The 20871-nt window shown below is 47.5% G+C and overlaps 8 protein-coding genes, 1 long non-coding RNA gene and 1 pseudogene across 10 annotated transcripts; 4 read left to right on the top strand and 6 right to left on the bottom strand.

The window, feature by feature from the left end:
- Nucleotides 1-1000: 1000 nt before the first annotated feature.
- Nucleotides 1001-3650, bottom strand: LOC9662733 (annotated as a pseudogene).
- A 447-nt stretch (nucleotides 3651-4097) lies between these two features.
- Nucleotides 4098-4929, top strand: LOC112341177. The gene is made up of 2 exons (XR_002990449.1): nucleotides 4098-4747; nucleotides 4813-4929. It is a non-coding gene; the product is annotated as an uncharacterized LOC112341177 (long non-coding RNA).
- Nucleotides 4930-9374: 4445 nt separating this feature from the next.
- Nucleotides 9375-10430, bottom strand: LOC9662817 (peptidyl-prolyl cis-trans isomerase FKBP13, chloroplastic). The gene is made up of 5 exons (XM_024660906.1): nucleotides 10007-10430; nucleotides 9849-9941; nucleotides 9727-9790; nucleotides 9603-9680; nucleotides 9375-9549 (listed from the first exon to the last, which is right to left on the bottom strand). Exons 1-5 carry the CDS (start codon nucleotides 10400-10402, stop codon nucleotides 9446-9448), a joined length of 735 nt encoding a protein of 244 aa, XP_024516674.1. The 5' UTR covers nucleotides 10403-10430; the 3' UTR covers nucleotides 9375-9445.
- A 28-nt stretch (nucleotides 10431-10458) lies between these two features.
- On the top strand, nucleotides 10459-11501 carry LOC9662732 (peptidyl-prolyl cis-trans isomerase FKBP13, chloroplastic). Its single transcript, XM_002987041.2, has 5 exons — nucleotides 10459-10796; nucleotides 10853-10945; nucleotides 11006-11066; nucleotides 11134-11199; nucleotides 11258-11501. The coding sequence occupies exons 1-5, from the start codon at nucleotides 10473-10475 to the stop codon at nucleotides 11329-11331; spliced, it is 618 nt and encodes a 205-aa protein (XP_002987087.2). The 5' UTR covers nucleotides 10459-10472; the 3' UTR covers nucleotides 11332-11501.
- LOC112341185 lies at nucleotides 11488-12982 on the bottom strand. Its single transcript, XM_024660905.1, has 5 exons — nucleotides 12581-12982; nucleotides 12279-12437; nucleotides 12116-12221; nucleotides 11959-12061; nucleotides 11488-11879 (listed from the first exon to the last, which is right to left on the bottom strand). The coding sequence occupies exons 1-5, from the start codon at nucleotides 12891-12893 to the stop codon at nucleotides 11661-11663; spliced, it is 900 nt and encodes a 299-aa protein (XP_024516673.1). The 5' UTR covers nucleotides 12894-12982; the 3' UTR covers nucleotides 11488-11660.
- Nucleotides 12957-14212, bottom strand: LOC9662731 (DNA topoisomerase 6 subunit A). The gene has a single exon (XM_002986984.2). It carries the CDS (start codon nucleotides 14207-14209, stop codon nucleotides 12962-12964), a length of 1248 nt encoding a protein of 415 aa, XP_002987030.1. The 5' UTR covers nucleotides 14210-14212; the 3' UTR covers nucleotides 12957-12961.
- Nucleotides 14213-14236: 24 nt separating this feature from the next.
- On the bottom strand, nucleotides 14237-15857 carry LOC9662816 (very-long-chain (3R)-3-hydroxyacyl-CoA dehydratase PASTICCINO 2). Its single transcript, XM_024660902.1, has 8 exons — nucleotides 15352-15857; nucleotides 15194-15305; nucleotides 15106-15124; nucleotides 14965-15053; nucleotides 14753-14877; nucleotides 14599-14680; nucleotides 14425-14521; nucleotides 14237-14376 (listed from the first exon to the last, which is right to left on the bottom strand). The coding sequence occupies exons 1-8, from the start codon at nucleotides 15738-15740 to the stop codon at nucleotides 14300-14302; spliced, it is 990 nt and encodes a 329-aa protein (XP_024516670.1). The 5' UTR covers nucleotides 15741-15857; the 3' UTR covers nucleotides 14237-14299.
- A 618-nt stretch (nucleotides 15858-16475) lies between these two features.
- On the top strand, nucleotides 16476-18209 carry LOC9662815 (syntaxin-41). Its single transcript, XM_024660904.1, has 8 exons — nucleotides 16476-16896; nucleotides 16988-17273; nucleotides 17335-17430; nucleotides 17508-17564; nucleotides 17632-17709; nucleotides 17767-17832; nucleotides 17894-17974; nucleotides 18040-18209. The coding sequence occupies exons 1-8, from the start codon at nucleotides 16715-16717 to the stop codon at nucleotides 18145-18147; spliced, it is 954 nt and encodes a 317-aa protein (XP_024516672.1). The 5' UTR covers nucleotides 16476-16714; the 3' UTR covers nucleotides 18148-18209.
- Nucleotides 18210-18214: 5 nt separating this feature from the next.
- Nucleotides 18215-19373, top strand: LOC9662730 (N-alpha-acetyltransferase MAK3). 2 transcript variants are annotated; one of them, XM_024660907.1, is made up of 5 exons: nucleotides 18215-18385; nucleotides 18450-18570; nucleotides 18639-18694; nucleotides 18830-19196; nucleotides 19276-19373. In XM_024660907.1, the coding sequence occupies exons 1-4, from the start codon at nucleotides 18236-18238 to the stop codon at nucleotides 19169-19171; spliced, it is 669 nt and encodes a 222-aa protein (XP_024516675.1). In that variant the 5' UTR covers nucleotides 18215-18235; the 3' UTR covers nucleotides 19172-19196; nucleotides 19276-19373. The 2 variants fall into 2 exon arrangements, with proteins under 2 accessions (XP_024516675.1, XP_002987085.1); XM_002987039.2 differs by lacking the exon at nucleotides 19276-19373 and having other exon boundaries at nucleotides 18830-19270.
- On the bottom strand, nucleotides 19284-20871 carry LOC112341183 (DELLA protein GAI-like). Its single transcript, XM_024660899.1, has one exon. The coding sequence runs from the start codon at nucleotides 20754-20756 to the stop codon at nucleotides 19311-19313; it is 1446 nt and encodes a 481-aa protein (XP_024516667.1). The 5' UTR covers nucleotides 20757-20871; the 3' UTR covers nucleotides 19284-19310.

Raw genomic sequence — 20871 nt, 5'->3', positions numbered from 1 at the left:
AACCAAAATGCCTTGACATACTCTATCTAGTCTTCTTCAAAATTCTTCTTACTCCAGAGCTTTAGAAATATTTTTATTAATTTCCTGACCAATCTTCCACCTCTTAAGATTTGAACATTGTTTTTGAATATTGCAATCAATTGATTTTTCAAAATAGCACATTTCTTGCCCTATCAGAAGATAATTTATGGAGAGTAGTCAATTAAACTTATCTAAAAGGAGATCTTTCATCTTTATGTGATATTATCATTGATTGTGGTCCTTAATTATTTTCCACCATTTAACATTAGTTTTTTTCCTTCCTTTATATCAAAAAGAATTGTTAACTTCTTATCATCCTCAAATTGATACCTATTTAAACTCTTGAGTAGTATTTTTAATATTTTATTTCTCACCAACAGGATGATTAGGTTAATTTTCTTCCTTCTGCTAAGTTTGCTTATAATAACTCTAAACATTCTTCAATGCAACACTCTCCATTTTTGTGAATTATGGCCAGTACAAAGCTAATACAAGAATAAGTATATATTAAATATATATTTATATATGCCAAATATCAATTATTTATAAATATTTAAATCCATTATATTATAATATTTTGGTTATGATATTTAATTCAATGCCAAAATTATTCTCTATATAATATTAGAAAGAGAAGGGAAGATGATGAAAAACTATAAATAAAGACAATAGAAAATAATTGAACAACTTCTTTAGAAATTAATATAGTCCAACCTTAAACTAATCTAGGATGAGTTACTGATTTATATATATGGCTCTTGGGTTCAAATAGTATGAGTAGAAATGTGAGATTTGATTCCTATAGTAGACAATGGTGGCAAAATATACTTTAGTAAACATAGAAAGATGGTCTCATTATCCGGTTCGCACACAAGTCTTATCAAAAGTCTCCATGCGGTTGATTGTAGAAGTTCTTGCTAAAGTAGAGAGATATGTTATAAATTTGCTTTCTTTTTTCAGTTCCAAGAAAATTCTCCCTAGAGCTTATGTCTGATCTAACGTAGCAAGTTCATACATAGCTAGGACTATTACGGTTTGTAGCAAGAGCTCTCTCTCCTTCAAACAATCTCTTGTGGACTCTAGCAAACAAAGATGGCTGTGGACCGCAACTGTTGTCAGTCATCTTGAAGTTGTCAAAATCCAAGCCGACTTTAGCAGCAGCAAGCCGCAGCTCTGGGAAATTGGACTTGGGGAGGCTTGAACTCCGTGTGTAGACGACAGCCCCACCATAGCCGTCCCATGCATCGTTGGACCCATTGTAGTACACGAACACGTAGTCATCCGGTTGCTTGTTGAGCCGGGCGGAGACGATGAACCTGCGCAAGAGCCACCAATCAATGCGTCAATTGCTCATTTAGGATTCGCAGCTATGCTGGCATCACGCACCGGACCTACGTACACAGAAGCTTTGGAAGCTTGCGAAACACTCACCAATCGTCTTTGTAATTGAGGTACTCGTTGTCATGATTGGAGAGCACACCCGGGCGTTTGGGATTCTTCTGCACGAAATTTTGTATCGCGTGGCGTGTGATGAAGCCGCCGTCGGGGGTGGTCACCCTCCACGTCAGTTTTCCGGTGAGCTTGTGGGGACCGGCCGAGAACTCATGGACTTGGCAATCGTAGAGATCGAAAAGGGGGTTAAGACCGCTGGTAATATACCATGTGCCTGTGAAGTCTTGGGTGTTGAACTTTTCCACCAAACCGCAGTCTGGAGGTACCGGGTAGGAGCCGTTGTTGGCACTTTGAGGGATGCACTTTTTTTTGCTCAGGAGGCATGTGTTGAATTCCTCTACGACCTTGTTCTGGAAAATGTCTCTGCATCTGACCTATGTTCCGATACAAAACGAGAGAACAGAAACAGAGTGAGCAACTTGATCGTATAAAATCAAATAATACTTGGCAATTCAAGTCTCCTGGGCTGCAAGTTTCCAGACAAACTAAATTGGCAGCGCATGAAGGATCTCCCACGCATCGAACCAGCTCGGAGCTGAAGAACATGCACAACTATGAGATCAGGTGGATTCAAAATAAACAATGAAACCCGGGGAGCACAACAGCACCTGCATCCACCCAGAAGACATTTCCATGTTTTTTGAGCAGTCTCGATGTCCAGAGCTCCAGCATGGTTTGCTGGGTGCAAGAGCAAACACGTCCCCAGGAGCAAGCCCAATGCATTGACTTTGAATCCCGGTCCGGTACTTGTCGTTGTTACATTCTTCACACTTCGGACAAGCGGGGGCGGAGCCGTGGTACTGGCAATCATCTTCTCGCTCTTCTTCCCGCATAGCGGCTTCCTGCTCTTCACATTCGGCCCAGTACTGGTTGTTGCCACTCTTCGAACAAGCCGATGCGAAGTCGTGGTACTGGCAAACATCTGCTCCTTCTTGTCCCCCTTCAAGCCGCAGCTACACTTTTCATTCAAGTTGCAAGCAACCGCCTTGCAGCGATACGTTTCAGAAAGCCTCCTCACAAACAAGGGACCGACCCGAGATGGATGTGCGCGGGGCGTGGGACACTGCTCTTCCTTCCTCCTACTGGGGTACGAAGTCCGTGGTTTAGTCCGAGCTGCGTACAAACCTTGCTAGGACAGAGTCTTTTTCATATGCGGCCACCCGCCAGTTTTTAAAAAAACGCACGTTTTCTATGTCCGATTTGCGGCTTTTTCTATAAAGTAATAATAAAAATAATCTTTTGGTGAGGCGACTTGACACCAGCTTCTCCAGCTCCAATTCTCCACCAACCGCTTCCGGCTGCTATCAGGGCAATGAATCCGTCAAAAGTTTGGTTTCCAGTCTCTCGCTCACCTTCAGCCCAGGAACAAACCGTACGGAACGCCAGGTTTGATGGTGAATGTAGAGCTGAATGATTTATGGACAAACCTGGTGAGCAGCAGCTACCTTCTGAAAATATGGCACATCGGCCAACTGAAAACCGCTGGTGCACCAGGCCGTCGTGAACAGACATGTAGGCCATCCCGAAGATGGTGATGCCCAGGCACTGACGTGACATGCAATATTTTCAAAGCTACAAGAAATGCTTCCATTACTTACTGCTCCAAAGCACAGGCCAGGAAGGAGTCCTTTGTATGAGAATCCGTAAGACATGAGAGCTATCGCGGGGACTGCGTTCACAATGGCAAAAACATCGTTGACCTCGAATGGACCTTGCCAAGGAACATGATGAGACTGTTGTAGAGAGATTCGTCGCAATTAACTGTCCGAAAATTTGTGTGTCCGTTACCCTGTGCATGCTCCACAAGAAAGAGTGCCATAGCGCTTTGTGTGCTCATCTAGCCCACCTGACAAACAGAATAAAATCAATCTTGAACAGGATCTTTGAACATACTCACAGCTGCACCTAATGCCAAAGACACAGTGGAATTCTAAAAGATAGGATCTATAAGGAACATCTGAGCCGTCTGTTTGAAGGTCCCTTGGAATATTTACAACTTCATTTTGCTCCTGACACGCAGCACACTCCAATTCACAGCGACGCAGCTGGCGAGGCGATTGCGAGACACGAATCGAAACCACACCGGCATCGCCAATTCGAAGCAGGTCCTCCAGGCGTGCGAGAGGAACAACTACGACGGAGAGGAACCCGTTTGTGGTGTGGGGAGCAACGCCCATCTACGCGGGCGGTGTCGTGCCCCTGCTGCGCTGTCCGGTTCGTGCCGGAGGTGGCCGGGCAGATTTGCAGCGTTTGTGACTTATGCTGATGCATCCTGGCTTGTGTGCTGGTCATTAAGCGGGGGAGGATTGTGCACCATTCCCAAAGTTCGTGGATTCTACCATCAAAGATTCAAACAAGATAGCGCGAATGGGCATATGCAGAAGCCACCGTGTTTCACGAGTGTCTATCTTTCTTTGGAATTCTTCCAGAAAAATCTTCTTATATTGACGCGTTTCATACATTTGCATTATCAATTTTTAAAATACAATGCCGCGGGCATCTTCGGAGGCATCGGTCCAGATTCCCGCTCTGGGCAAGTTTAGTCTCCGGGACACTCACTGATCGCAGTTCTCCAAGAGATCATCTGCCAAATCCTCTCTGAGTCAGCAGTGGAAGAGACGAGATCCTGGCGGTAGCGATTGCCATTTCTTTGAAAATATTCTTACATCTGAGCTGCTCGGAACGATCAAATTCAAAACTCATTCGCTATAATGCCGGCCCGGATTTATTCTTTCCTTGTGACGCAGCACACTCCAATTCTCGTTGTCTCCCAGCTCACACAAGACTAGAAGAATATAGCGGGCCACACGCTGGAGCCATGGTAGTTTCCACTCCGAATATACCATATTCGTCATCTAAAAGCCCCAGCCCCAGCGCCTCTCTTCTCTCCCTGGTTTTGCTTTCTCAGTGCTGTCGCTGCTTTCTTTTTATCCCAAGTTTTGCTTTCTCAGTGCGCTGGTTTCCTTTAGCTTTTCTCCCCCTATCTGGCTGGCCGAATTCCATGCCCTTGGGCGTCCCATCGCACCACTAGAGACTACCTGTAGCGCCTTTCGAGCTCCCTCCATTCGCTGCATTGTCAAAGATTGGATCGAAGAGTGATCACCCAAGAACATGGCAGAACGCCGCCGCACGTGAAAAAAATATTTTATGGTCCGTAAGGCCGTAAGGTATAGGTCCGTAAGGTACGTGGAGGTAGAGATTTTGTAGCTTTCATTGGAGAGATGAGATCATCCCTCAAAGAAAATCAGTCTGGCTGGGAGCACAAGAACAAGAGGTATGATGATGAAAAAAATGTATTACCTGCCACCGTTGTTTCTGGCTGCTGCTGTTGGCGAGCAGAAGTAGGAGCCAAGGCAGCCAACCAAAACGGCCAAGGCAGCTTGATGTGAGGTTTCGCTACCGCTTCTACCTGTGAATTCTTTCCTCATGTTGGAATAGAACTTGAGATTCCTCTTCTTGGCTACTGATAATCGCTCTCGCTTGTAAATTCTTAGCTTCCTAGCTTCCTCTTCTTTACTTGATAATCGCAGGAATGGAATCGCTATTTTCCCCATGAAAACTTCGAAGAAATGCGCATTGGAGCAACTCGCGCACCAGAGTTTCAAGAATCGCTTTTCATTTCAGATTCTGGGCGTTTAGAAGCCCATTTCTCTCATGATCTCTTGAAACAATCATTCCATAGCTAAAATTAAATATGAGTGAAAGCACAAAGAAAGAATAAAATTCTCCCGATCACGGCGCTTCTATTCACAGTGTCTCAAGGATATTTGTGATATTTGTTTGGCGGGTGAAGACCTCGATCATGACTTCTCGCGGCACATCTGGCACGAGCAGCTACGCTTTCATATGATGTTTTAGATTGCATCTTTCTGTTTTGGGATGCCAGGTCTTGCTCTTGCCGATCACCTCTGTGCGGCTGTCCACCGGGACGGTGTGGAGCGGTACCTTCGGTGTTGAGCTTGTAGATGAGCGCTGGACCGTTGCGGACGTTTGGCGGCGGCGAGTCCGACCAGCCTTTCTCGAGGGCATACGTCAAGATGCTCGCGTGATCTCGAGGGCGATTCTAAAGACCATCCGATCAATCTGCTTGAGGGCCCCGAGCGAGCTCTGGAGGTCGCAAAAAACCGGCGCGAAGTTTTTGATCCCGAGTTGCCGAGTAGAAGGCGCATTGCACTGTCGAAGGCTCCAAGATCCCGTCCCCGCATAGAAGATGGCGTCAACTTTCGCCGATGGAGCCTCGACTCTCTTGGAGACGTCGTTCTTCAGATTCTTGACTAGAATCAAGCCGTGCGCCTTGTCCAGAACAGCAAAGCGGTTGCGGGGCACGAAACACCCCACGACCCGCTGGCTTTCTTCGGCCGTAGTGTCATTACTTCTCGGGATTTGTACGTACCGTTGTGACGGTCCGAGCATAAAAGCACGGCGTTCTCCGCTGGATTGCAAGACAATGTTCTCTGATTCAGCCCCGCTCTTCGAATGTTTATCAGTGATGTGTCCTCTGAAGTGGCAAAGTCGTAAGTCCTCAAAGCCTTTTCTTTGACGTAATACAGCACCCCCGCACTGATTGTATAAGCCGGCCTCTCTCTTTCGAGCTTGAAGATCTTTGATCTTTGTTTCAATTGATCTTGTCCAAGGTCTGGAACTACAAGACGAGAAGGTGCCTGTTCACGCAATCAGGAGTATCCCTGGATCGTAAGTGCTAGCGACGATCAAGCCATCAGGAGGGACCCGAGATGAACTTTCTTGCGGCAGGATAGGGCAGTGGAATTATCGGGTGGCTTACTTAAAGAGGCTGAGAGATGTGAAAATGATAGATGAATGTCAGTGAACTCTTCTTCATGCTTTGCTGCAATCTTCGGTTGGACTCTACCATCTTCTCAACCAGTAAAGCTTTATTTCAAAGCTCAAAGAAAAGAAGTAACACAGTTGTGCTTGGTGCTATAACTATAGAGGTGCTATGGTGGAATTGGGAGTGGGAGTATCTATCTATATTTGTTAATCAAGAAGTTTGACTCACTTTGCTTTTTTCCCTTGTTTTTCAAAGATTTGTGTGGTTTGTGAGTTAGAAGAAGTGCAAAAGGAAGTGAAGTAGTGTGGTAGAGCCCTAGAGGGGAGATGCAGCTGAAGTTGATGAAGTTCAAGTGGTTTTAGAGCTGAGAAGTTCTTGGTAATTATCTCGCATGCAATGAGGATTTCAGAGGTGAAGAGCTCAGTGAGGGCTTTCCAACAAGCCAAGATCAAGAAGATTGGACATGTGGATCAAAAGATATTTTAAATTGAAATTGTACATGTGGATCAAAAGATATTTTAAGTTGAAATTGTAGGAGTGAAACTTGTGGAGTGTTTAAAGCTAGAATATTCTGTATTGAAATATTTTGGGAGGTTCCAGAGGGGATATTCTTAGAATCTTTTCAAGTATTGAGTTATTTGGGAGTGGAACAGGTGCGTGGAAATGGAGTGGCAGCATAGAGTCCCTTTATGTGATCTGCAATTGTATCACCTGCAATTGGAGAGTGCCCCAGGTAATATAGAGACTAAGCATTCAATTGAAGCAGACTTGGTGACTCACTGCCCCACCTATGGTCAAGTGTGGTAATGAATGATGAGAGAAATCTTGGAAGAACTCTTGAACCCAGCTGTCACTGAGCCAATTGATGTTTAAATGTAACCCTGTTTCAATCAATGAAAGTTCCAAAGAGATGAACTTGGTGCTTGGTGTGTTTGAGTTGAGTGAGTGAGTGAAGTTGGACTACAATATTCTGTTTTGGCAGTCTTGCAGTACCCAACAAGAAGTATGAGACTGCAAAAAAGTTTGGAAGCTTTTCCTTTTGTCTTCTCGCTCCCACCACCCTCCCCTCCTCACTTTTGCTCTTCTGTATCAAAGTTTGATAAGCTAACTCTAAAGAAGGGAACTAGTTTGAAAAGGAATTGAACCCAAGACAGCTCTATTGCTCTGTCTTGGATGTTTTGTAGAACACTCAACTGGAGAATGTAGCTTGTAAAGGTGATTTGTATTACTCACAAGAAAACAATCAGCTCTTAGGGCAGGTGAAGTTGTATAATTGGAAAAAGATGTAACAAGTTAGAACACTGTTTTAATTCAACAACTAGATTTTGTACAAAGAGCGTAATCCAAATGTTACTTGTATGCAAAGCCAATCTGTAATGAGCTCAAGCTCTACTCTGTGAATATATTAAAAGAACAAATAAACTTAATAAATTGCTACAAGTTGCATGTAGCACCGCTTGGTTTGCTTAATATTGTTACTTATTAATCAAATTGATCAAATAGAGTTTATAAATATAAGCATGTTTGTAATTTATAAACACAAAATTAATCTTATTCCATTAGATGATAAAATAAAAAAGAATATACTAGAAAGGGTTTAAGAAAGTTTATAAATTATAAGCATGCTTATAAATTATAAATACAAGATTAATCTAAATAAATAATAACCATTAGATGATAAAATATTCTAGAATATTCGAGTCTTTTCTAGGTATATCCACTATCAACAAATTTGCTTAACCAAACTAAAAACCATATTTATTAAGAAACTTAAAAGCTGCTTTTAATGGTACCTTTATATTTTTTTTTTCCTTAAGCAAACCTATAGTGCTTAGATATTATAGGATATTCTACCATCTAATGATTGTTATTCATTTAGATTAATCATGTATTTATAATTTATAAACATGTTTATAATGTATAAACTTTGCTAAACACTTCCTGGTATATTCTAGTTTATTCTACCATCTAATGGTTGATATTCAATAATATTAATCTTGTGTTTATAATTATAAACTTATCATTGCTGTATGCAATGCACAGCAAATAATATAAAAACATAAACTATGTATAATTTATTATTAAATAAAAATCACATAAATCCCATCTTTATATAATAACTGTGAATTATATGTATTATTTAAGATATCACATTTTTTCATTAAATCCACGAGTGCAGTTATTGATATTCAATTGAAATTAAATAAAAAATGTAATATTTAGAATTTAGATAAAAATCTTTAAGCATCACATCACAAACGTTTTAGCTATAATCTCATTATGCTAGCACAACTCCCACAATATTCAATGGATATTTAATTTAATTTAGTAATTAGTTATTGAATACTGAATATGTTTAGTTAATGGAGATAATAACCATCATATGCTATCTATACTTAATTAATTAATTGACTATTAAAAAATTGTAGATCTAGAACTCTATTTATATGCTTCATTTGTAGTAATTATAACATAAGTTCATAATTTTAAGCTTTTATTCCAATACTTTAAATTAAGAGTTGGCTCTAATAACTAGTAGATTTTATCAATAATGTTTTTAATATTATTATAGTTTGCAAAGAAAGTTAAAACTATCTTTATGGCTATATAATAATTTTGGAGTGTATTTTATATATTAAAAATTGAAGATAAATTTAGATATTTCAATTAGAAATTTTTTAATTATAATTTAAATATTTAAATAAATACAGCTAAATTAAAAATATGTAATATTAAAATAATTCTAAAATTAAATTTCTTTATTAAATATAGTATTTTAGTTTGAGTGAGAGAACTTTATTATGAACTTTAAGTTCTAAATTCATTTTGAAATATAGAAATAAATAGACAACTGATAGAAATTAAATTTTGTAAATAACTTTTTGAAAGTTATTAATTTTTTTTAATTGATAAATTTAGAGTAAACTCCTTTGGGTAATCTTTATATATAAACTTATTAAATTTATACCATAAACACGTTTTGTAAAAAATATATGTGAAGGTAAAGTTAAACATTCTAAAAAGGCTAATATTTGCCATGTTTGTGAAAAAACAAATATAAATATAGTTCTTTTTTGAAATTATTTAAGATAAATGAGAAAACTATTGATGATTTAAGGGGAAAATCATAATAGATTAATAAGAATATGCTTAAAATAATGTCACAGTGAGAACTATGTAATTTTATGTGAACAAATGGAATGGGCGAGTGTCATCCTCAAATTTCCACAAGCCCAAATACTCTAAATCATACAGGAGCACAGAATTAGCTGGTACAGTGCATGGTCCTGTAAATTCCACTTTGATCAAGCAAAGCCATTGTTTATCGATAGTTACTCACCACTCCAAAATCTGGGGCACATTCCTGGGTTCTTTCCAAAACCAAGCTCCGGTGGAACACGGACTTTACGCTTGCCTCCTGCGCTTATGCTGTGTAACACACAATCACACAAGCTAACATATACCTGGCCGCATTGGTGGGAATTCATCGCCAGAGCCCAAGATTGCTTCATAGATCCCCTTCATCACCTGTATAGAACCATGTATCCTATTTGATCTAGCATAGAAACTTGAATCGAGAACTCACTCCCGCGGAGTTGAGCTGAAACGAGAAAGGCTCGCCCCGATTATAGCTGCTGTCGAAAACAAACCCATCTTCTCTCCTCCCCTGGTAGTGTAACTGCACAAGAGCACAGAACACGATGGCTGTGATTGAATCGAAGCTAAAAGGCAAGCTCCGCTCACCCGAATTACGTTCCCTTTGACTGGTGCTGTGCCTGTGCCCACGACAAGGTCGCAGAAACTCAGCCCTGATTCCATCACCTTCCACTCGCATTCTTGCGCTTGCGGTTGCGGTTGCAGCTCTTCTACTTGTTGTGTCTCTTGCAATTGTTGCAGCGGCGCCTCTTCCTCCGCCGCTGCCGCCAATCTCACTCCGCCGCTCAATAGCAACGACGTCAATGCCACCATCGATGCCTCCCGTCGCCCCATCACTAATCTCATGGTCTCGTGCTGCTGCTGCTGCTGCTGATGCTGCTGCATTGGTGGATTTGCATTCGCATTTCCCACCGCGATGGTGCTGCTCCGCGCAGGACGAAGCATTTGCAGCAGCGGACTTGGATTGGGTTGAAGTATCGCCATAGCCACAAAAGCGAAAGAAAAATCTTCGCGCGCCCTACCTAGAAAAACAGGGGCTTGAATCCCCTAGGCAATGGCGACCACCGCTACCGTGCATTTGGCGAGTAGCTTCGTGGGTATCAGAATTGGGTTGCCTCGTCGTCTCAGCAGCAGCGCGTATGCTAGCAGCAGCTCAAGGAACAATCCAAGAGCCATGAGCAAGACGACGATCACAGCAAAGTTGAGCAGGAGAGGAGTGGTGGTACCATTGCTGGCGTTGGTGGCTGCTACCACCGCCACCGCCACACCAGCTGCAGCTCAAGATCAACAAGGGTACACGACATCCGCGTCGGGGCTCGAGTACTGCGACACAATGGTCGGGACTGGCGAATCAATCGCCAAGGGTGCTCTCATCAAGGTGGGATCATCCAGTAACTTTTAGTATGAAATCTTGAGAGATCTATCTTGAGACAGGTGCACTACACTGGAACGCTGGAAGATGGCACCGTATTTGACAGTAGCTACAAGCGGGGAAAGCCACTGAGCTTCAACGTGGGTGTAGGACAGGTACGTACGTATACGCTCGGAGGTTGGTCTTTTCTTCACGGGTTTTGCCATGACATGTAGGTGATCAGAGGATGGGACGAGGGAATCTTGGGAGGAAGTGATGTGCCACCGATGCTAACAGGTGTTTATCTTGTCCCCGGGATGGATCGACCAGTTTGATAAGTAACTCTTTGTCTATGTGAGCCCAGGAGGGAAGCGCAAGCTTAGAATTCCTCCCAAGCTTGGCTATGGCGAGAGAGGAGCTGGGTGTAGAGGTGAAGTTCTCCAAACTCAATGAGGTTGAATAGCGACTTAAGTTACAAGGTCTTGCAGGTAAATCGTGCGTCATTCCTCCAAACTCGGTGCTCTTGTTTGACGTTGAGCTGGTTGGCAAGGGATACAAGTAAATCTTTCAAGGATTTTGTGCTTGGAAACGTTGAGATCACAGTTTTCTCCTTCTAAGTAGTACGAAGTGCGTGATAAAATAAGCTCTTCGTTCTTCCTCTTGTCTTGTCTAGGCGTACATATATTCTCTCTTTGAAGAGCTCGAAGCAAAGCAAAGCTTGTTAGAATGTAACCAAGTTGATCATTCATGTTTCTGTGCGTGTCTAGGCCTAGAACAAAATGCTTGCTTCAAACTTTTGGATGATGCGGACGGAGCTCTCCTGTTTAGCTGGCCAGACAGACAGCAGTATAGAATCTGGCTGCGTTCGCGTTAGTCGTGGTTACGTTGCCACTACTCTGACTCTAAGCTCTCCCTTTCCTCGTCGCCATGGCCGTGCTCCTCCTCCTCCTCCTCGTCGCCCTCATCGCCATCGCCATCGCCATTAGCAGCAGCACCTTGCGAAGCGGCAGCAGTAGCAGTAGCAGCAGCAGCAGTATCAGCGGGAGCAGCAGCAGTGTCATCGCTATCGTCACTGTCACTATCGTGGGCGAACATGTCCCATTCCATAAACTGCAAGACCAGCAGCGCTCGTTAGATTCTGCTCGCCAAAGCCTGTCGTGTGTATGAATGAGCAGAGCACAAAACATACCTTGGGTATCCAGGTGCTGATCTTCTTCGCAACATTTGCTTCCAGGGACCTTTCGGCCAGCGTGTACACGAAACCATCTTCGCTCCTCTCCTTGTGGAAGTGTCTGGAGCCGAGAAAGAATCACACACTTGTTTGAGAACTCTCTCTCACACTTTACCTCTGCCGTTGGAGGAGTTCCATGGTGTGCTTGATGCTCCCAAACACCGGGTGCCTCTCGTCGTCCTCCTCGATTCCCAGCTTCCCCAGGTGAAGCCACAAGTCCTCTGCCGAGAGAAAGAACATGATTCTTTCGAGTAGCAAGCGAAATGGAGAGAACCCACCTTGCTTGCAACTCCTCCCGGGGGAGAGATGAATTATCGAGACGATGGCCAGCGCCAGGCCCCGCAGCGCCACCGCACTTGGAGCGTCCACAAACTCCCGGCGAGCCTCCAGGGGGACGGTGCTCTTGACGAAATACTCCCGTGACGGCTCGCTACTCGCTGCAAGTGCCATAGTGTGAGTGAGAGTGAATGATCGAGGAAGCGGAAAAGGAGAGAGAGAGAGAGAGAGAGAGAGAGAGAGAGAGAGAGAGAGAGAGGGCACTCCAAGTTGTGCGCGAGTGGTACACTACACACGGCATTACCTCCTTGGGAACCAGCGCCACCACCTCGGGCACTGTGTTGCCGCGGTAACTTGTGGAGCTCGTGCATCTCCATCCCAAACACGCTCGCGATCTTCTTGCGCGCCCTGTCGATCACCACACCCGAAAGCCCCCTTTGCTGCTTGTAGCTCCGGGTGACGATCTGGTTAAGCTCCTCCCGCCTCACAGGAACTCCCGGCTGCTGGAAGTTCCTAAACAACATATGCCGTACAACCTCCGCCACGAGAGCATTCACCTCGTCGGGGCTCATTTGCGCCTGCGCCTGCGCCTCCTCGTCTCGATCCCCTCGCGCCATGATTCTTTCCCTCCTAGGGCTCTTCGCGGAAAACTCACAACTTAGCTAGCTAGCTCTTTCTAGGACTGTCAAATCCAATCCCTCTCTTGGAGCTTCATGGGGAGATAAACCTCCGAGAGATACTGGAAGCCAAAGCTACTCAGCGCCTGGATCTCGGCCTTCTCCTTGTTCTTCACCATAAGCTCCAGCTCCTGGTACCACCGAGGATCCTTCTTGATGAAATCTTCCTCCAGCAAATCCCGTCCAGTCTTGACATCCAGTTCCGACATGGGCAGCCGGCACTGCTGCGGGATCCGGTACTTGTCCAAGTCCGAGGGCCGGACTCCCAGCCACTTGATATCCGGGGTGGTGAGGCTCGCGCTATCGTAGGACATGTTCTTGGAGCCGCTCATGTAGACCGACAAGATCTTGAGGCCGTAAGGATCGCTGTCCACCAAGCCCAGCACCGGAAGCCTCAGCTCCATCTTCATCTTGCGGAGAAAGAGTCGAGTCGCTACGTCCGGCTGGCCTTTCGCGGTGACGATCACGCACGGGAACCGGTTGTAGAAGCGGTCCTCGGCCAGGCGCATGAAGGCCGCGTCCTTCTCCACCAGGAGAATGAAGAGGGCGTCGCTCTCCATGTCCTGGATCTTGTCGATGTTGGGCGGGATGGCCTTGCCGCCGACGCCCATCTTGGTACAGTCGATCCGGTCGCCGTCCTCGACGAACACCAGGCGTCCCACCACCACGCCTTTCTCCGACGCTACCACGTTGAGGCTGGTTCTCGTGCAGCCCAGCATGCACGAGACGTCGTCCAGGACGGTGTCCGACTGGGCCTGCTCGGTGAAGAGCTTCACGTCCGTGTAGAAGAGATCGCGCTTGGTAACGTGGATCTGCTTGGAGCAAAGCTGGTGGACGAGCTCCAGGATCCGGGTGGTGATGGCGGTCTTCTTCACGGTGGAGCTGCTCGCGAAGGGGCGAATGGAGGTCTTGTCCTTGAGAACGATCCTGTCAAGCTCCTCGACGTAGAGCTGGTTGGCGCTCGTCCGCGACGGGACCGTGTAAGCCAGGCCCTGGCCTTGGAGGATCGACTTGGTCACGGACAGAACGAGCTTCTCGATCTCCTCCTTCACCTCGCCGCTGCCCAGCTCCGCCACCTCCCTACACGATTCCTCCAGGGCTAGATCGCTCAAGCTGCGCTTCTCACCTCGGATGCCGGCTCTCGCCGTTGCCTCGGCGAAGTCCTTGATGATCTGCAGGATCGAGCCGTCCGTCTTGAGGCGCTTGCGCAGCTCGCCACCAGGATTGCCGCCATCGCCGCCGCGCCTCGGCGCCATGGAAAAACCCTACCTTGGAAGTGAGAATGTGGGTAAAGAGCTTTCAAACAAATGGAAGTTAGAACACCACAGACAAAAAGCTTGAGCGCTCTAGGCAACTTTCTTGCTTGTCCTGGCCAAGCTCTTCTTGCGCTGGCCGATCATGTACGTGTAGAGAAAAGGGACACCTAGAGGCCACAAAGAATGAGAGTGCGCTCTTTTTCTTCGTAAAATACCTGGAACGTAGAGCAAGAGCACGAGCAGGGACGTGTAGTAGTATGAAAACGCGAAGTTGAAGGCGTTGGGCATCTCGATCGAGTACTTCTTCGAGGACTGCGACAACCAAAGGTCATCGATGGGATCAAATCCAGATTTTGCTTCTTCCAAAACTGGATTTTTTACTGACTAACCTTCATGTGAGAGAGAGCAAGCATGGTGAGACCCACTTCGCCAGAGATTCCGGTTGGATACAAGACGAAGAAAGTGCTGTACCTGGAGACATCGATCCAAAAAAAAATGTTAGAAAAACCACCCAGTTTGTCAAAGATCTGAGATCTCACTCACCGTAGCCAATGCAGAAAACCGGGTGTCAAGCCAAAAGCCTCCTTTGCAGCGAAAAACGAGTAGCGAATTACCTCTGTTACCGACCAGCTGAGAACGAGAAGCGTCACAAGCCAATGCGACCTCGTCTGTGCAACAAAGAAAAGTAAGAACACCAAAAAAAAAGTTCCTTTTTATTTCTTCCCAACTCATGGGAGCTTGTAAGATCTTACTACCTCTGGGAAACTCCAGAGAACACCCCACGTAACGAAGAGGCGTGAAGAGATCTGAGGCAGAGTTGCACTGACGGGCGAGCGCACAATCCCTGCATTCATCATCGTCTCACAAGTCACGAAACAAGAACACAAAAATCTTACCAGCGAGGCTGTTGATTATCTACACGGCTCACAAGCATCTGGACGTCAGGAAAACGAAGAAACGAAGAAACGTAGGCTTGGATCTCACCTCGAGGATCGCTGCGGTTTGCGAGAGCTGGAGGGGCAATTCAATGGAGTCATAGACAGCAGAGTAGCCGGATCCGTTCAAGGCCGCGAGAGCTCGAACAAGCACGGAAGCCCTGCGAGAGCGATCACACGAAGGAAGCGCAAAGGCATATATCTTACCACCCAGCACAAAGAATGCAGTTGTAGAGCGCCAAGTAGACTCTCCGGATGCTCCAAGCGTCCGCCATAGCCAGAGCTTTTGCTCGGCTTGCCTCTCTTAAATGACCGTTTTCACGCAAGAACCCTAAATCTGGAGCTTCAAGTTTTCTTATAAGTTTTCTAGCTCGACACACACGACACCAACCGTAGCGATTGATGCGTAGCTCTCGACAGGAGGCTACTTCTCCTTCTCCCCTGCACGGACAGGGGCAAACAGCCCATGGCTTTGCCGCAGCTCGCGATTTCCTCATCGCCATCGTTGTCTTCCCCTTCGTCTTGGGCATCTTGAAAACCAATCTCCTCGTGCTGGCAATCGCAACCGATTTCTCCGGGAACTTCCTGGATAGCATGAGCTTCCCGGGCCTTGAGCGAGCAAGCTGTGGGCGATGGAGGCGAGAGATCCCGGTCCAGCTGCGTGGAGAGCGCGACCAGCTCGTACGAATCGAAGAGCAAACTGCCGCAATCCCACTTGAGGAGATAAGGTGCTCGCGGAGTGAAGCGCTGCTTGGGTATGATCATGGGATGATCATCGATGACCGGAGCTTGCTGGCGCCGCCGGGATTCCGCGAGGAAGCGAGACGCCTTGGTGTGCCAAGTCCTCCGCTCCTCGATCGTTTTGGCGGAAAGGACGCTCGCTGCTGCTCCTCCACCGTGCAAATGCCACGCCCAAGCTGCTGCTTTGCACAGGCTCGCGGCCTCGTCCTTGTCCCTGTCCCTCCGCGATTTCATCGCGCGCGATTGATCGATCTAGAGGGCTCTAGCTCGATCTTTAAAATATCTGGCTGGGCAACTGGCGAGCCCGCGATCTGTGATATTTGCGAGTCTTTTCGGGGAAAAGAGATGTGATCGCACGGATCGATGGAGAATGACGATCTTTTATACGAGAGTAACACTCCCGGAGTACTGTTAATCATGAAAAAAAAAATTAAAATGATAGGAAAATATCACACCCACCGTGGCAACATGGAACTTGTGCAAAGCGCGAATGCTACTTGACAAGCCCACGCTATTTCCCTTTTTTGTTACGCGACGTGGACGCGAATGGTGACCTGGATCCCGCGTCATCGCCACGTCACCCGCGAGCCCTAAAGCTTGAGGTCGCGAGAATGCGGAGCTAGCTGCGGTGTCCCTCTCGTCGGATCTGGTAGGGTGGGAGAGCGCGGAGATCTTCTGCTAGGGCTTCGCGAGGGACTACTCACCTAGAATCTAGAATGATGTAGAGGAGGGGGGCGAGTGGGGGATTAGCTTGGATCTCTGATGATCACGCACAGGAGATCTTTGGAGCGATGGCAGTGTTTTAGGGTTTTGGGATTGCCGCTCGACAATGGCCACGCGCAATCGCACAGCTCTGTTTCGCAAGTACCGCACTGCCCTACAGCAAGTGCGGCCAGCGTCAGCGTCCACGTCGGCACAAGGCGCTGTCGTGGAGCTCTCCAATGCGCCCCTCCTGCGAGGGGCTGCTTCCGGATATAACAGGCTCAGCACGGTGGACGTGGATGGCTCCAGGTAGAAATTTTTTTTCTGGATTTCTTTGCTCGATTCAACTCAAACTTCTTCTTCGTTTTCCTCTTTTCTTGTTGTGCTTGATCTCCACCAGGGAAGGTGTTGTATCGGTGGGATTGCCACCGCCTTGGGTTGATGTCTCGGAAGAAGTTGCAATCGACATGCAGAAGATCCGGTCCAAGATGGGAGAGTTGGCCAAAGCTCATGCTCGAGCGCTCATGCCAACGTTTGATGACATCAAAGGTAAAGGCCAAGAACACAACATAGAATTGATGAGTCAAGACATAACCAGACTGCTTAAGAAATGTGAACAAAAGCTGAGGCAGCTTTCTCAGGATCGAGGACACTCGGAAGACATGAAGCTGCGTGTGAATGTGCAGGTTTGTATTCTTTCTTCTTTTTCTTGGATTGCGGTGGACCAACATGTTTCGCTGTGAGCAGAGATCTCTGGCGACCGACCTCCAAACTTTGTCCGTTGAGTTTCGCAAGCATCAGAAAGGCTACTTACAGCGTTTGCAGCAGCAGCAGCAGCAAGAGGTCAGTCAGTGTTTTTTTTTTCTCTCTGGATCGCATTTTAGCTCACGGTGTTGGTGCTTTCTTTCTTGGCTTTGCAGCGTGCATCCATCACTGCGTCATACGAGCGGGGAAAAGAGGACGAGTTTTATGACCCGGTAAGCACTCGCGCTTGTTTACTTTCTGGTTTTTCTCTAAACTGAAAGGTGGACTGGCTTGTTCCAGGGATTCAACGAGCAACAGATGTCCCGGCTCAAGAAGGCCGAGGTGCTGAGCGAGGAACGGGAGAAGGAAGTCCAACAGGTACTCTACTCATTGCGTTGTTTGGGAAAAGTTTTCCAATGCAGCTGGTCTGTGCAGATAATGGAGTCTGTGAACGATCTCGCGCAGATCATGAAAGACCTCTCCACGCTTGTAATCGATCAGGTATGCGTGTGGTATCAGGAGCTTAAGTTCTCAATCGATCATTTTCTTTGAAAAAACTCAGGGAACTATAGTCGATCGAATCGATTACAACGTCCAACAAGTGGCCACCTCGATCGAGCAAGGAGTCCGAGAGCTAGAACAGGTCTGTTAGATCTCTCGCTTGTCATTCTCGCAACGCTAAGATCTTCTTTTTGTGTCAATGAACAGGCCGAAAGAACGCAAAAAAAGGGAGACATGGTTTTTTGCGTCATGGTTTTGATCGCACTGTGCGTCTTCATGATCTGCGTGCTCATTTTCAAGAAGCTCGTCTTGTAGCCTAGGACAAAAGAAGTGAGCTCCAAATTTTTTGGAATAAAAAAGAGGGAAGTGAAGATTTAGGGTTTGTTCTTGCGGCTTCCCCGCGATGGCCGACGATGCGATTCGCTACGAGAGCTACAAAGGCGAGGAGCAGCTGCCGCTGGTGATGAGTCTCGTCGACAGCGAGCTGAGCGAGCCCTATTCCATCTTCACGTATCGGTATTTCATCACTTTGTGGCCAAATCTCTGTTACCTGGTAAGAAATTCGCCTCTAGAATTTCAAAGCTATCGATATGATCGTGGAAATCGTCTCATCGCAGGCTTTCGACAAGGACAAATGCGTGGGCACTATAGTGTGCAAGATGGGCCACCATAGAAACTCCTTTCGCGGTTACATTGCAATGCTGGTGGTGATCACGGCGTACCGAGGCAAAGGCATAGGTTTGTAAGAACAAAAAAAATTGGCAAACAAGCGCGATGCTTCCTTCTTTTTCTCTTGGTTTTCCCAGCCACGGAGCTTGTGACGAGGTGCGTATCGGTGATGCGGGACTCTGGGTGTGACGAGGTTAGTGGAGACTTCTCTTTCGACTTCTCTTCCTTTTCTTTTTCTAAATTGTTCTTTGTGTGTGTGTGTGTGTGTGTCGTGGATCATGGACAACTATGCATCACTATCAATTCTCATAGTTTTTTGTTCTTTCAGGTGGCGCTCGAGGCAGAAGTGAGCAACGTAGGAGCACTCGCGTTGTATGGAAATCTCGGTTTCCTGCGAGCCAAGCGGCTGGACAAGTACTACCTCAACGGAGTCGACGCCTTCCGCTTGAAGCTGCGGTTTCCCAGGCCCGATTCAGCGCTACTGGACGAAGCCGAGCAGTCTTACGAAGTTTACAGCGACGACCACTCGCACTCGCACTCGTGCTGTTCTCACGACCATCACCATCACTCGCACGGCCATCACCATCACGGTCACGAAATCGAGGAGCACGGACATGGACACTGCTCGCATCACCACCACCACGGCCACGAACACCCGGGCTGCTGCTAGTCGTGCTGCCAATACAAGTGTCGAGGTAAGAGAAAAGGGAGAAAAATCATAGAAAAGTTTTGGTATTGTCAATCTTTTTATATAGCTACTTACAATGTGTACAGGACTTCGTGCTGCGTTGCGTTGCATTGCTTTGCGTTTAGCAGCGCCAGGCAGAGGCTGCAAACAGGGTACGCGACTGCCACCCGAGCGTCAGGCAACCGGCAGTCTCTTGGATGGTGTGACCACCCCCTGGGAAAATGGTCAAGAAGGTGGCAGCCTGGTTGTAAGCATTGGACCCGAGGTGCCTCGGTTTGAAGCCCATGCCGGACATCCGCCGAGTCCACTGCTCCAGCCGCTCGTGCCTCTCGACTCGGGCTCTGCCTTCGCACGCAAGGATGTTGACGATCTCTCGGCCCAGGTGGGCTTCGGACTCGAGAACCGCTTGCTCCACTTGACCGAACTGCTGGTAGATTGAATCGAAGATGGCGGAGTAGTAGTGGAGGCACTCGTTGAAGCGGTTGTCGAAGTCGGGGCTGTTGTGGCTGGCATCCTGCTCGAGCAGCGTGAAGATCTTGGGAGACAGGCGTCTCACCGATGCCAGGACCGAGTCGAGGCTATCGTCAACGAGGCGGTGAAGGTGTAGCATGGAGTTTACAGCCAGAGCCTCGCCGGGGTAGACCAGGACGGAGGCGATGGAGTTGACGGTCTGGAACTGGAGATCGACGCCTATACTAGCCGCGAACCGAGCGAGCCTGTTTCCAGTGTGGTGGACTTGGAACTGGAGGTGGTCGGGGGCGATGGCGGTCAAGCGGAGGGACGGAGGCCCCCCGGGCCGGATAGCCAGCATCTGGATGAGCGGCGGCCACTGGACACCCAGCCCAAACTCGAAGTCGATGATGTGCACGCTCCGCTCCTCCTCGAGCTCCTCGTACATGGCTTGGTTGGCGGTGAAGTGGCCGAACTTGAGGAAGGGACAGGTCCGGTAGAAGCTCTCGAGGAATGCTGGATCGGCTTCCTCGGCTTGTGCTGCTGGGAGAGAACCAAAGAGGATCCGGCGAGAGAGACCCTCGACGAAGTAAGCAGCCACTCGGCCGATAGCTCCAGCGCTGTCACCCATGGAGAGTAGCAGCATGCGGATCTGGTTGAGAAACTCCTCGGCCTTGGCAGACTTGTCATCCTCTCGGCCAAGGCAGGCTCCACAAGCGAAGAGCAAGTGGATGAGCTTGAGCCCGTTTGCCTCTTGGTCGTCCTGCTGCTCGTCATCGGTCTGGGTGTGGATCATGTGGAGAGGCAGCGCGCTGGTGGTGGTGGCGATCCTGCTCGAGTCGTGAGGACAAGAGCTAAACAGAGATGGCGGCGAGGGGCTGCTGCTGGTGTTATCTTGCTGCGAGTCTAGCGGACTACCTCGGGTTTGCTGCTCGATGAGGCTGTCGATCCAGCCGGAGATGTCGGATGGGTTGGAGTGGACCACGTCCTGATCGAAGCGCTCGACTCCGAGGCTCTCGAGCCGCTCCATTCGATCTGCGAGTTGAGGGAGCTCCGCTTGTGCGACGGCGTAGCCCGTGTCCGCCAGCATGCTGTCGAACATCGCCCAGTTGCCCATCTTGCCCCTCCGCTCCTCTCAAAACTGGACGAGAGCGAGCGAGCGAGGAAAAAAAAGAGAGAGACAGAGAGAGGGGGGGAGCGGTCGCTACGAGATGGGTTAAATGGACGGTGGC

The sequence above is a fragment of the Selaginella moellendorffii genome, unplaced genomic scaffold (genome assembly GCF_000143415.4).
Source record: "Selaginella moellendorffii unplaced genomic scaffold, v1.0 SELMOscaffold_78, whole genome shotgun sequence".
Classification (NCBI taxonomy): domain Eukaryota; kingdom Viridiplantae; phylum Streptophyta; class Lycopodiopsida; order Selaginellales; family Selaginellaceae; genus Selaginella; species Selaginella moellendorffii.
The sequence above is the reverse complement of the archived record's forward strand: the minus strand, read 5'-3'. Positions and strand labels throughout refer to the sequence as shown.

Coding starts and splice junctions, on each gene's coding strand:
- LOC112341183 (XM_024660899.1), bottom strand. CDS start 20,756: ATGGGCAACTGGGCGATGTTCGACAGCATGCTGGCGGACACGGGCTAC.
- LOC9662815 (XM_024660904.1), top strand. CDS start 16,715: ATGGCCACGCGCAATCGCACAGCTCTGTTTCGCAAGTACCGCACTGCC. Junction 17,565..17,631: donor AGGACGAGTTTTATGACCCG/GTAAGCACTCGC, acceptor GGCTTGTTCCAG/GGATTCAACGAGCAACAGAT. Junction 17,975..18,039: donor GAGTCCGAGAGCTAGAACAG/GTCTGTTAGATC, acceptor GTCAATGAACAG/GCCGAAAGAACGCAAAAAAA.
- LOC9662731 (XM_002986984.2), bottom strand. CDS start 14,209: ATGGCGCCGAGGCGCGGCGGCGATGGCGGCAATCCTGGTGGCGAGCTG.
- LOC9662730 (XM_024660907.1), top strand. CDS start 18,236: ATGGCCGACGATGCGATTCGCTACGAGAGCTACAAAGGCGAGGAGCAG. Junction 18,386..18,449: donor GGCCAAATCTCTGTTACCTG/GTAAGAAATTCG, acceptor GTCTCATCGCAG/GCTTTCGACAAGGACAAATG. Junction 18,695..18,829: donor GGGACTCTGGGTGTGACGAG/GTTAGTGGAGAC, acceptor TTGTTCTTTCAG/GTGGCGCTCGAGGCAGAAGT.
- LOC9662816 (XM_024660902.1), bottom strand. CDS start 15,740: ATGCTATCCAGGAAGTTCCCGGAGAAATCGGTTGCGATTGCCAGCACG. Junction 15,306..15,351: donor TGCATTCTTTGTGCTGGGTG/GTAAGATATATG, acceptor TCGCTCTCGCAG/GGCTTCCGTGCTTGTTCGAG. Junction 14,681..14,752: donor GGTTTTCTGCATTGGCTACG/GTGAGTGAGATC, acceptor CGATGTCTCCAG/GTACAGCACTTTCTTCGTCT.
- LOC9662817 (XM_024660906.1), bottom strand. CDS start 10,402: ATGGCGATACTTCAACCCAATCCAAGTCCGCTGCTGCAAATGCTTCGT. Junction 9,791..9,848: donor TTCAGCTCAACTCCGCGGGA/GTGAGTTCTCGA, acceptor GGTTCTATACAG/GTGATGAAGGGGATCTATGA. Junction 9,681..9,726: donor ATTCCCACCAATGCGGCCAG/GTATATGTTAGC, acceptor GCATAAGCGCAG/GAGGCAAGCGTAAAGTCCGT.
- LOC112341185 (XM_024660905.1), bottom strand. CDS start 12,893: ATGGCGCGAGGGGATCGAGACGAGGAGGCGCAGGCGCAGGCGCAAATG. Junction 12,438..12,580: donor TGGCGCTGGTTCCCAAGGAG/GTAATGCCGTGT, acceptor TGGCACTTGCAG/CGAGTAGCGAGCCGTCACGG. Junction 11,880..11,958: donor TCAGCACCTGGATACCCAAG/GTATGTTTTGTG, acceptor CTGGTCTTGCAG/TTTATGGAATGGGACATGTT.
- LOC9662732 (XM_002987041.2), top strand. CDS start 10,473: ATGGCGACCACCGCTACCGTGCATTTGGCGAGTAGCTTCGTGGGTATC. Junction 10,946..11,005: donor TCAACGTGGGTGTAGGACAG/GTACGTACGTAT, acceptor CATGACATGTAG/GTGATCAGAGGATGGGACGA. Junction 11,067..11,133: donor TGTGCCACCGATGCTAACAG/GTGTTTATCTTG, acceptor ATGTGAGCCCAG/GAGGGAAGCGCAAGCTTAGA.